This window comes from Zingiber officinale, chromosome 7B (assembly GCF_018446385.1).
Source record: "Zingiber officinale cultivar Zhangliang chromosome 7B, Zo_v1.1, whole genome shotgun sequence".
Lineage (NCBI taxonomy): Eukaryota > Viridiplantae > Streptophyta > Magnoliopsida > Zingiberales > Zingiberaceae > Zingiber > Zingiber officinale.
Genome location: NC_055999.1, coordinates 3,700,426 through 3,713,904, shown reverse-complemented (window position 1 = coordinate 3,713,904; position 13,479 = coordinate 3,700,426). Strand labels below are relative to the sequence as shown.

At 38.0% G+C, this 13,479-nt stretch overlaps 2 protein-coding genes across 3 annotated transcripts; one reads left to right on the top strand and one right to left on the bottom strand.

Annotated features, from left to right (window-relative positions):
* The first annotated feature begins 2,516 nt into the window (after positions 1–2,516).
* On the top strand, positions 2,517–4,113 carry LOC122003505. Of its 2 annotated transcripts, none has more exons than XM_042558614.1 (4): positions 2,517–3,113; positions 3,193–3,430; positions 3,593–3,670; positions 3,749–4,113. In XM_042558614.1, exons 1-4 carry the CDS (start codon positions 2,697–2,699, stop codon positions 3,829–3,831), a joined length of 816 nt encoding a protein of 271 aa, XP_042414548.1. In that variant the 5' UTR covers positions 2,517–2,696; the 3' UTR covers positions 3,832–4,113. The 2 variants fall into 2 exon arrangements, with proteins under 2 accessions (XP_042414548.1, XP_042414547.1); XM_042558613.1 differs by having other exon boundaries at positions 2,518–3,113; positions 3,578–3,670; positions 3,749–4,111.
* A 5,455-nt stretch (positions 4,114–9,568) lies between these two features.
* On the bottom strand, positions 9,569–12,035 carry LOC122005084. The gene is made up of 2 exons (XM_042560001.1): positions 10,673–12,035; positions 9,569–10,154 (listed from the first exon to the last, which is right to left on the bottom strand). Exons 1-2 carry the CDS (start codon positions 11,122–11,124, stop codon positions 9,935–9,937), a joined length of 672 nt encoding a protein of 223 aa, XP_042415935.1. The 5' UTR covers positions 11,125–12,035; the 3' UTR covers positions 9,569–9,934.
* Between the last annotated feature and the right edge of the window lie 1,444 nt (positions 12,036–13,479).

The window sequence follows — 13,479 nt, the reverse complement described above, 5'->3', positions numbered from 1 at the left end:
TAAGATTTTGAGAGCTCTACATAATCAAAAAAATTAAATAAAAAAGTTTAAACCATGGTAGATATGAGGTTTGAGGTTTATAGTTTAAAAATAATAGTAAAAATTTAAATCTTCTCTTTTATCTTGAAATTGATGTAATATGCATGAATTGGACTAAAAAAATTACATTTAAGGTTCTAACCATTAAAAATGTTTTAATAAAATTTTATAATATTTATGTAATATTGAAAGCTCATTTAAAGTTCTAGCTATTAAAGATGTCTTAATTAGTTACTTGAGACAATTAGTCAAAGTTTAGCATGTGTTTTATCCTAGATAACTCGAATGTCGATGGTGACAACTATTTTTTTTTTTTTTGGCATTTTCTTCTGAAAATTATTCACTTAGAGCGAGTATGGCTGTGGGCCAAGGACTCCACACCGCGTCCATCAAACTTGACGAACGACCGACTCATTGCCTTCATCCTAAATCAATCAATTATCCAACTTTAATAATTTAATCATAATCAATGAGAGTCAATTTACTTTAACCAGATGATGCTATCGTCTTTAATTAGTTGAATGAGAATCAGGCCAGGCCATCTATACACTCTAATGACATTGTTTGCTATTTAATTGAGTTTTGTTTGCTAAAACATTTGGTTTTTTCATCATGTATTGAACTTACTCGACTCAGTTTTGTTCGGTGCATCTAAAGCAAAAACAAAAAAATAAAAAAAAATAAATAAAACCGAACAACTAGATAAGAATTGGTGTGCAATTCTGATTGATATTCTTTTATTCTTGCATATAAATTTTAAAATAATATTACAGATATCATCAAATTATGTTTTGAATGTTATTAAATTATATATTTTCAATGCTATCTGTTTGTATTCTAAAATTGTAACTTAAATGATATTATATTGTATTATATACACTATCAAATTTTATTTTTGGCACTACTGAGGTATATATATTATAAATATTATTATATTTTAGTTAGTATTAGATTATAGCTAAGATGTTATTGAATAAAAAAGTATTTTAAATTCATTAATAAATCTATTTTAAGTTTATAATAAATAAAAAAAGGTCATCACATGTACAGAACCTTCGTAGTAGTTCTATTTACCATAGTAAATGGTTAAGGATTAGAATGAAAAAAATAAACAAAAGGCTGATGTACATTAAGTTGTATTTACAGTGGTAAATGGTTAGGGATTACAATAACAAAATTAATCAAAAGGCTAAATACAATTGGAGATCAGTCCTACTATACTAAGACATGGGTGCTTACAACAAAATTACGTGATTTGTTGGGTAGAGGAAAAAAAAAAAAGACTATAATTAAAGGTGCAGTCCTTACATTACTTGAAGAGGTGGGATGAAAAATATATAAAATTGATTAACCTAGTTAATTTAGGACCGATTCGGTCTCATAGATTTTTTTCATCGACTAACCGGATAAATCGAAAAGTACTCTAAAAATTCATCATAATTAAAAATCGAATAATAAATATCTAGATGATAATATGGATATTTTATCTCTGCATGCAAATATTAATCCTCCTACACTACTATTTTCTTGTGTCGCTTGTGCAAAGATGACATTATTTTCTTGTAATGTTGGCTGCTGAGGATCGGAGTGTAGTGCTCTTGTCATGATTGTCACCGTGAAATTCGAGTAGTCAGTAAGGACGAAGTAAAGCAGAAGATGCTTGTGCAACACATCGACCGGTTGCTCAATGTGTGGTCCTCTCATGTCCTCGAACACACAAAGTTGAATCTTGACGTTGTAATTATATTGGAGATGAGAGGGTGCCAGATGAGAACGACAAGAAGGTTGGAAATGACGGTAGATATGCCATTGGACTACGTACAATAATAGATGTTGCAAAAATCAGCAGCCGGCTTATATATCTTTGCTGGGTTGGAATGAATGATCAATTGATGAAGAATTCCCTTGGGGCTTGGTCTGCTATAAGAGGAGCCAATAATGGCAGAAGTTGGCTGAAGAGCCACTGCTCGTTGGGCGTGACAATGGGTTGCATGCAACCTTAGCGTCCATGGAGAGACAATTGATAGATAATAGGGAAATCTATGGAATTTGGTCTACAAGCAAGCATTCATGGATTGAGCAACCCGTTCTCTTCTCCTCAAAATTCACAAATCCACCACCTTCATCATTCCTAATCCTCTGTTCATTGGGCTAAACCTGAAACCTTCTTCCTCTGTTCGTTGGGCTACATTTTTCGTCTCAAGTAACTGTTTGTTAAAATGACTTCCCTTCCTCTTCTCCCAAGTTTCAAGCAAGCGTGCGGGGTCAAAATACGAGCCTGGTTGGGTTTGAGAAAGCCAGCGGTGGGTCGGACGAAAGCCGCTTACAACCGCACGCATTAAGATAAATAAGATTTATTACTACTCAGAAATCAGAATCCGTCACTTCATTGCCGGATCTTAAACAATTCGATGGAACAATTAACCGATAACTTGCAAAGTGCAGTAAGCAACTCCGTATCAAAAATCTATTTATGGATTTGTTTGGGAAGGGAAAGAGCAGAATAGGAGAGGAAACCCCGGACCTTGCCTTTGTCGCTGTCGGCTAACATTGTGCCTTCTTCAAGAAGCAAATTAAAAATCGTCTTTTTACTGGGCGGCGCTGCGGCGCTTGCTATTAGTAGCGCGCCTACTTCTCAGTTTTCCTCGTGCTGTGATATGGCGGAGGACTTGGAGGTCGGAGAGTTCTGGCTTCCTCTGGAGCTACTCGAAGATAGCTTCGCTGTCGAGAAAGAGGAGTCACAGCCGGGCGAGGAACCGGTCGATGTGACGATGGGGATGAAGAGAGATGGGGAGGAGAAAGATTACATGGATGGCCTCACGCGGCGAATGACTCAATCCTTCCTCCAGGACGATAAGGAGGAGGAGGAGGCAAAGAGGACAGCGGCGTGGTCGTCTCCTTGGGAGCAGTGGAAGGGGGACGAGTGGGCTCTGTTCCAAGAGACGGGAGGATGGGTGGCAGCGTCTGCGAAGCTTAATTGGGAGCCAAGGAGGCAATGTCCGGCGAAGAACTCCGGCCCTGGCGGTTGCTTCGCGTCACCCCTTAACGCTCACTACTATTGGGATGCCGCTCGAGTGAGTCTTGCTCACCCAACGAAGCCTTAGACTTCAAGATTCAATCTGAATTCACTCACAATCTCGTTTAATTCGTTAGATATTCCAACTGAGGCAGCAGCAGTTTGCTGCGGCATGGGAGCGGCAGACGATGACAAGCAGAGGCAGAGCAGGCGGCCGTGGTGCGCCGCCTCGCCAACTTCAGCATCGACACATGCCAGGAGCAGGGATGAGAGCCGTCTTCCTTCGCAGATCCGGCGAGCGGAAAGAGCCTGTCGGCACCGGCGTCTTTCTCCCCCGGACCGCGACGCGCAACACCGAACGGAAAAATAACTCAGGTAGCTTGCTGCGATCTTATTCCATTAACTTAGCTAGAGATTACAAATTTTGCTACCTTCTCCTTCGAATTGATTCTTGTTTATTTGAAACATCTATTTTACGGACGATACTTTTCCTGTTTTCCTTTGATCGAAATTCAAACGCAGCGGCTTGTCCGACAGTGCGAATTCCGGCCAAGGTGGCGCAGGCTTTAAACTTGAACATTGAGAACTTCCCCAGTGGATTTGTTCTACAACATGGCAAGTTCTTTTTATCTTTATCTATTCGTAATTTGGAAGTCTTTGTTCTTGAGGTAAACCATTTTCGTGTTTCAACAGATGCTTTCGTAGAGGGAAGAAATGAGACTTCTGCGACGGCGGTTCCTATAAGCTCTGGGCTTCCTCAAGAATGGACTTACTGACCCACTCCACCAGCTTCGCTGAGAGAATTGTGTTGGTTGGAAGCCATGATCAGAAAGTGCATGGTTTTGCTTGTAACGGAAGAATGCATTGATGATAAGAAATGAAAATAACAATAAATAATATACTTTTTCTCTTCTAGTGTGATGAAATCAGGAAGGGATTTGTTTATGATTGCAGTAAGATCCTCGCAAAGCAAAAGGCTTCATGTGACGACATTTGTAACTCGTGATCATTGGATGTGTTCTTGTTGTCTTTTAAAGTTTTGTAACCTCTCTAATCTCTATTGAACAGCACGGAGTTGGAGCCCATACACAGAGAAGGGATGTTGGGAACTGATCAGTGAAAAAAGCTCCTCTGGTTTTTCATTTCAAATTTCATTTTTTAAAGAAAAACTTAGACAGTGAAAAGAAAACAATAAAACAATATATTTATAAATTATTTGATATATTTAATGTAGCTAAAAGGGGTGATTAACTGTAATAACTTCTTTAATGATGTGTGTTGCAGTGAAAATTTGAAACAATACTAATATCCTTAATTTTACTTAATATTCACCCCCTTGAGATGATAAATCTAAGGATCCACTCCTCACACTCATAGTTCTACTATGAATATCTCCTTGGAGATGGAAAAATCTCGTACAAGTAAATACGAGAAATACAACAAGAAGAAAAAAGTAAATACAAATAAAAGTAAAAAATGATTTTACAATACGTGAATATTGTTTAGCTTGCTTTCTTCTTGCATGGAAAATATCTCTACATTAGAAAGTACAGTAATACTTATCTCCAAGAGCTCAAAAATTGACAGAGAAGGGCAAACAAGAAGAGCTTCTGAATCCTTCACGAAAACACCTTTTATCTAGCTGATTAGGATGTTTAATCGATTGACTTTACTCTTAATTGATTGTCACATCAGATCCGTCTGTTTAAACCTCGCAATGACTCTTTTCTGCTTCTCTCAATCAATTAAACAACTTTAATTGATCATCTGATCGATTTAGAAATCTACTGTTCGCTTACATTCATTCCCAATCGATCACCTAATTGATTGATCTTTTCATGAACAAAAACCTTGTCCAATCGATTGACCCAATTGATTGGTCGGGGCTGAATCGATTAGGCCAATCGATTTAGCCATTATTCTCACGACTTCACTCCTCGAAGTTCCCAATCGATTGAGCTTTCTTCCTAATCGATTCAGCACTGCCTAATCTATTGAACTAATTTATTAGAGATGCTGGAATTGATTGTCCAATCGATTCGGGTACCTTCTGTGCTCCATGCGAATTAAGCTCTAATCGATTGCCTAATCGATTAGCTTAGGGTCAATCGATTGTCCAAACATAACTTGCTTAATCTAAGTATAGGGTTCCCTTGTTCAACATCTGGTCAATCATGATCTTTTGAGACTTCTTAATCAAGTATCTAGTTAACCTTTGACTCACTTAGACTTTCCATCTTGTGTCAACTTTCTGTTAGACTTTTGATCACTAAGTGCGGTCTTCATTGACCCACTTCGATTTTTATCTTGCCTAACCTCAATTAGGATTTTTCCTTACCAACATGCGGTCATTCTTGACTGAGTTGGACTTTCCTTTGCCAACATGTGGTCCTTCTTTCCTTTGCCTAACCATAGTTAGGACTAGTCACTCGATAGACCTTCACCCTGCCTAATCTCAATTAGGGGTTTTCCTTGCCTAACCCTCAAGTTATGTCTTTGTCTTACCTAACTTCCAGTTAGGACTTTCCCAGTCGAGTATGTAACGACCCGCCTTCTACTGACTAGGCTGTGAGGCCGATCGCTAAATTATGCTGTGCTAAATTACTATTGCGGAAATCTGGATTGATTAAAATTTTACTAAACTGATTACTGTAAAATCTGAACTTAATATTCTAGGTGTACCTAGGAGTTGTACACATGCTAGGGAAGATAATCTATACCTCTCGGATGTCCTGCTAGCTGTAATCAGACATTTCAATCGATCCATGAATCGATTGGGCTGTCGGATCGATCCAGTGATCGATCCAGCTTGATACCGGCACGGAGAAATTGGATCGGTCGGTGACCGATCCATAAGCTATATTGCTTCTGTACGCTCGGATCGGTCTCCGACCGATCCAGCAATCGATCGGTCGGTTGACCGATCCGTTAGCTCACCGATCGATCGGTGACCGATCGGTGGCTCTACTCTGTTAGCATACGGATCGGTCGGTGACCGATCCATATGACGCTAACTCTCGTTCATGTTGGATTGGTCGGTGACCGATCGATTGGCACAACCAATCGATCGATCAGATCGATTCGATTTCACGAATCGGAACCCCTGATTTCAACACTATTTCGTGCCCAACTCATACACATCAAGTCTATAACAGCTAGAAACATTTTTAACATGTATTAGCTAACATTTTAAACATGATATCACGCATGGTTCACTAATTCATGGCATGCAAATGTACTATGTGTAGAATAATAAGGTTCTAACAGTTAACTAATTTTGCTGAAAGTTCTAATGCATAAATAAAGCTTGTTAGATCCCTAAGATCTTTTATTCCAAGTTCCTTCCACACACATCTTCATCGCATTGTCCTCCAGCCTCCGCTAGTCCATTTTCCCTTTACCTTTATCTGCAGTATAAGGAAAAAGTATCTGTAAGCTTAAAGCTTAGTAAGAAACCAGCTACCTCACAAAACATGTACACGATGCAATTTATGTTTTGAAAACATGCTATTTGAAATACGTACTGAACATAGATAAGCATTAGCAAAGTTACTAAGCACAAATACTGAAACATAGCATGCATATCAAAATCTAAGCATGGAGCTAACTCATGGTATCAGTCAGGAAGAACTAAACTGAAACTGAAACTGAACTAAACTAAGCGGATACTGAATTAAATCCTGATCATATAGGTGACTGAGAGTTTTGAAAACTGTATACATAAGTAGATTAAAATAATAATCATGCTGCTGAGGGCCCTGGCAACTGTACGTGCCGTGCGCGCACCCCTAGCTAAACCCGGGATTGCAAGTTCCAAATCTAGTAGGGTTTACTAGGTTATCTGAACCTAGGGACGACTGTGGGAGTCCAACCCAATGGATATCTGATTCTGTACAGTGTCACTGCTGAAAATAAAATACTGAATAGCTGTACTGTTTTATTTAGCCGTTTCTAGGTTATCTGAACCTAGAGCTAGGTTGTCTGAACCTAGAGGCGACTGTGGGAGCCCACCCATTGAACATCTAGTCCCATGAAAGCTGTAATAAATCTAATAACTGGATCAATACGTCTATACGGCATTTGACTGAGCTGAATAAATGCCCACTGAATCAAAAGCTGTCCTAATCTTTTTATCGAGCATTTGGTGTGCTCTAACTCTCCTCTCTAGTAGGGAGACCACCTCTAGGCACCCGACAACGTCTAACACCTCAAATTGAAGAGGGCAAACGCGTCCGGCCCATCTAGAGGTGCTCGACTAATCCCTAAAACTGCAAGGAGGGTTAAATACACCCTAGATGTCGACAAAAATCCGAGTATAACTAATCTAAAAGCATGCATTCAAACGGAAGCTACTTATACTGCAGGTGAGGGGTTTCTTACCTCCTATTCGTAATTTCTTACGATTCTAATCGCGAGATTTTCCCGGAGGAGACGATCCTTTCGACGATCTTCTCGCGTCTAAGCGTTCCTCTCGTGAAGGGGAACGTCCTCGTGTCGGAGATATCGCCGGAAGGTGTCCTTGAAGCCCTAGGAAAGGAACCCTAGGTTTCTTCTTGTGGTTGGCGCCGAGAGAAGGAGAGGGAAGGGAGCGGCGTGGCTAGGGTGAGGAGAAGGAAAAGTCACATTAAAAAAATAACTCTTCACCTATTAAATTCCCTATTTATATTAAGTGGGTAATTTCAGCCCAACTCTAATATAAATTTAATTACCTCCCTTTTCTTTCAGCATGGCCCTACTGGGTTCAACTAGTTACTAACATTATTCGTAAACCGTAAGTTTCGGGTTCAATTCCCGCTTAGGCTGTTTTCGTTTTCTATTTGTTTTTGCTACTTCCGTTACTCTAAAAATTCTGTAAAAATATCCTAAAATTCCAGAAAAATCATTGAATATTTCTAAAATAGTTTTGAGAAATTCAGTCCTCTATGCCCTACTTGACTTCTCTCTCACTGTCTCACATATTATTAAGTATCCAGTTAACCTTGATCTACTTAATTTTTTTTTCATATATTGTCCAAAAATCAAAATTCAAACTTGAATCCATTCAAACTTAATTAAACTAGTCAACTTTAACCATGAGAAAATTGTGCTAACAATCTTCCAACATTTAAGATATTAAAATATTTTTTTCAAAGGAAATGCTTCATCTTCTTTAGAAGATGAAACTAATTACTATAAAGTAAAATTCAATGAAATTTTTAACTATTTTAACGATTCCCTCCAAAAGTTATTATTTTTCATTTTGATAAAGGTCATTTTACTTCTCAATCATTGCAAGGTTATATATCATTTTATTTTCTACGACGATTTCTTAAAATGAGTTAATTGCTAGCACATAATATATTATTTGAAATACTGTCAATTTAAAATTTAGGATTTGAATTTTAGTATAATCAAAATAGATATTTTCCTCATATACTAATCACTATTTTAAGGGTGAATTAATAGGGACGCTGAGACGACTAGAGTCGTCTTTTGTCAACTTATCTTCTATGGCTAACCTTATTTATCACTGTGCGCTTATTAGTGGAATATTGTTATTTTACCTATGAAATTTATCTAAAAGTACATTTGAAATTTTAAAGTCATCAAAAAAAAAAAATCTCACAAAGTTTTTGATTTGTGTCTCCTAACTATAAACATCATTATGTTCCTTAACAAAACAAGTGAAGTAAACCAACTACCATATCACAAACTAATTATGTTAATGGCTAATAGTGTTTAACAAAAATATTAGTCTATCAAGATATAATAAAGACAATCAAACTTAATTAACGCAAGCAAAAATAAGTTGCATTTCATGTTGCATTATATATATTTTTTTCTAGAACCAAACTATTTTTGTAATTACTAATAATATATATAATTTATACTATAACTTTATTGTGGATATATTATAGTTATACATTCAATCAAATTATTAGTTCATTTACAATTATATAATTTATGCTATAAACTAATCTAAATTTTGAATTCATAGATGAATTTAGTATTCATATTTGAATTATCAAAAACAAATTTGTTTATTCTCTTGATTTCAATTTTCTTGTCTCATTGTTAAAATTTTATAAGAATATAATAAAAAAAATCCTCAAAACTAAAAAAAAAAAATCTCAAATTTGATCCCGTCGGACCTAAAAAATTTAGGTGCAATTATTATTTTTTAAAAAAGTAAGGTTCGAGTTTATTATTATTTCATTTAAATTTCAAATCTAAATTTAGAGATTTTTACTATCTCAAATTTGGACTGTCGTTTTCAACCTGGAAAACTTCAAAGGAATTTTGAATCTCCTCTCTCTAGAAGCATTTCGGAAAGAAAGTGATTTTAAGGTGCAAAGTGAAACATTCTCTATGATTCGCATTGATCATATTGACCTAACAGTGTTAAACTCAGGAGTAAAATAATGTGATTTTCCAAACGCTGAGAGAAAAAGTGCAACTTATAAAAAATTTGAGTAGCATAGTGAAAGGTTTAATAGCTGCAAAACAAATGACAACTTAGATTCCAAGAGATCATATACTAAGTTTTGATTTATTCCTACCAGTGATGTTCATGGTTTCATCCTGCACCTTAACATTCAACATCCAATCATGTGATTTTCGAAACACAAAAAAGCACAAGCTGCTACAGCATGATCATATCTTGCAAATGATAAACACTTAGGTGCGGAATAAGCCTAATCGCACCACAAAGCAGACTAATAAAGGGCAACCAAAAAGCTAGTTATGTAGCTTTGTGTTCCCTTCATCAAACCGGTAGCACACCGAATATTCAAACGACCCATCAAGTGCCTCTCGCTTAGTATTGTTCATTCTTTGTTTGTTCATGCGAAAAGGGAAATGCAGTTACGGTGCCAGTGCTACTCGGAAATCATATGAAGTTTATCCCGGCACATTGAAGTGGAATAGCCATGAGACGACAAAGGCGAGCACAAGACAAGCGAGAAGGAATTTAAGAAAACGGTGCCCCTGCCAAAAGCTCCGAGCTTCTGATGGTGGCGGCGGAACAGTTCCGGTAGTAGCCTCATTCCACTGCTCCACAGTCTCAGTCTCAGTTGAACCAACAACATTCCGTGCAGTTGAACCACAAATCTCACAAATCCTAGAGTCAAAATACGTACAAAAGAGACTTAGGAGCTGAATTAAGAAGATATAAAAAGAAAGGAAGTGACAGATATAAATAGCAAATGAACCTATAGAGATTAACAAAATATCAAAGAAATGATCAGTGAGGCACTAGGGTGGCTTTTAGAGATAGAAATATCAAAGTTGATAATATCCAACAACTTCATGTTTTCTCAATCATGTAAAAACTGCATTGCATTGGGTGGGTTATGATCAAAAGAAAGAAACATGAACAACATGAGAGCCTGTCAATGATTTTTATCCGGCCTAGATCTGCTTTATTCTCTACCCTTTTGTTCTACACTCACTACTAAAGAATATGGTTTTCAGTAGGTTATGATGGAAATTTCTTCTGATAATTGCAGACTTGAAGATTTACTAAAAAAATGTGACTGATTTTTTTTCTCTACTGACACCATAATGCAACCAAGAAAAGCATGCATTTCTAAAGAGATAAGAAGAGAACTGCGGAAAGATATGCTAAGCTAAACTTACTTGTTTCCCCTGATTTTAAACCATGTCTCAGCACACTGCTTATGGGCAGCAGCTAAATCATCCTTGCAAGAACAGCCTAATACAATCGGGACACCTGACTCCGGAGACGCCCTCTCCAAGCTGAGATGACAAATCCTGCAATCTCGCTCAGCTTTACTCATATCCACCTTTACTTCCGAGTCTCCACTCTCAGGATCGTCATGATCAAGTGAAGAATCAGAGACACAGGATTTCCTACAGGGAGCTCTAAATTCATCAATCTCACGGCAGGATGCAGCCGAGGCACGATCATCATCATAAGCTGAACTATCACGGTGGGAGCTATTCGGCGAATGCCAGGAGTGCTCTTCAGCATCTGAGTAGCAAATACTTTCTTCATTGCTCTCGTTACCATGGCAGTGGTTTGACCCTTCTTCTATGTCACCAGAGGATTTCCCAATCTTCTTAGCCATTTGACAAGTATTTCAAGAGCAGAAAGTTGTAATATGGCATTAACTTCCCTCTGAATGAGCTCCTTAGATAGAACGGACAATCTATTTGACCAAGAATTTTGTATAAAATTCGATGGTCAGAAGCAGAAGAATGTGCGATTTCTACATAGGGCGAAGAGGATGGCAAGAACAAATAATAGAAGAGCTCTTTCAATAAGTATCGGCAAGCAAACCCGACAACCTCAAAATTAGGAACACAGTATCAAATTGTCTCTTTTCTCAGTATCTGAAGTCATAACTAAACTGGTCCAGAATCACAATCCGTTAATCGACTCCCTCAAGACAAACACAACTATAGATCATCAAAAAGAAACTTCACCATTGGTCTACTGCAGGTTATGAACAACAAATTGCTCCTAAAGGCCCATTGCATTACAACACAAGGTTTTCCCAAAACCAGGACAATCTCTGAATCCCAAGTGTTCCAACAATGCGTGAATAAAGGGTAGAAAGGGAAGCAGGACAAAAAATCGATTTTTGCGAACTCTCATCCTCGGATGAAGGACCAAGAGCAGAATATTATAGATAAAAAGGAGCAGAGACAAAAATCAATTCACGGTGTCCACATGAAGACCGTCTGGAGATAGAAGCCCTTATAAATAGAAGTTGAGACCGGAGATACCGCAGTAGGCCGTGATGGACGCAAGGTTTACCAGCAACCGTGGCGGCGGCGGCGGCGGCGGAAGATGTGGCAGCAGAGGAGGCTGAGCTCGCTTTGCTCGTAGGAGCCGGAAAACAAATAGAGAGGAGGGGAGGAGAAGTAAAGTAAAGCTGGGACGTAGGGCAAAAGATGAAGAGACCCAAAGAAATGTGCAGGCTTTGGATTCTTGTGACAGCCTCAGGGCCACAAAAATGACAGGGGGGAGAGAGAGAGCAACACAGACATTATGGAAGCTGCAAATAAATTATTACTCCCAATTCTGGTCATTAATTTAGGCTAGAAATGCCCATCCATGAAGTTTGTGTGAATAAAAAAAAAAAACTCTCTTCGCTTCTTAAATTTAGCTCGGTACGATTCGGAAAATAGATGATCAAAATGTGCCGGTGGTAAGAACAATGCATGCTTTCATTATACCATCCTAAAACTAAGATTCATGCGAATTGACGCCGAGACAGACATGGAGGTCTGTAGCCCAAACTCAAGTCATATTCTGTGCTTTTTGTGACCAAGTAGAGAGAGCTTGCCCAGAGATTCTTCGACAAGAGTGAACCATGAAGGACCACCTTAAGGCAACAACTATCATCACGTGACCCGATCGAATTGATGTATCAAATGCACACCTCAGTGATCCTTCCCAGAAGCATGCGTCCGACAGAAGCAAAGCGGCCTATTCTCTTCTCTTCTCCGAGGAATTCATCAAAGTTTCCAACTCCCATCAAGTGTGATTTCGTACATCTTTAAGGTTGCTCCAATAAAGAACGGAAAATAACCTTGTGGCGTATCAGATTCGTTAATTTTATATCTTGATCGAGCAAACGATGGTGGCACTGAATCCACTAAAAATGGGACAAATATAATGAAATGAAAGGAATCGATCTATCATCTATCAATAATAGAGTGGCTTAGGGTTGTTTGTGCTAGTCCTCATCACATGCTTTAAATCAAAAGCTTTTTTACTTGCAGTTGTGTAGGGCATGCATGACTCGGAGTGCTTCAATAGAAAATTGTCGGGATCACGTGAATGTGATACTTTAAACATCGTTTATGAATTCGCCGTATTCAAATCACAGTTAGTATAGTTGAATATTAGCCACTTCTCCAAGAGAATCTGAGGGGAAAAGTACAATAACAGCCTCTCTATTCTCATATCAAATTGGGATGAACTTCAATTAATTCATCTCAAACACTCTCAATAAATATGAATATAAGAATCGATCAATGTATTTCTTCCCATAGGTAATACACTCTCAATCTATCTTATCACAAAGACTGAAGCACATTTGGTAAAACTGATTCAAGAAATGCCAAGGAATTTAACCCGCCATATATAAGCTCAAAGAATCATGGTTAAGGTTGACTCATTGGATCATAATCCGAGTAAGCTGTCTCAGTATTTGGCTAAATGACATGACACAAGTCACAAGCAAATTTTGTGTACCAGCACATGGGCATGGATCTGCTTCGTAGAAGATTCATGGACTGAGTAACGTGTCATTAAAAAGAATGCCACGACCCATAGACTTTGCACATGTTCTCAATCGTGATAGTGAAACTAAGAAGCTAGGATCTGATCTGTTCAACTATTGACGACAACTTTAATTTCTTGTACGACTTTTTTTTTCCACTTATGATCGGGACCTTCTCACCTGACCTCG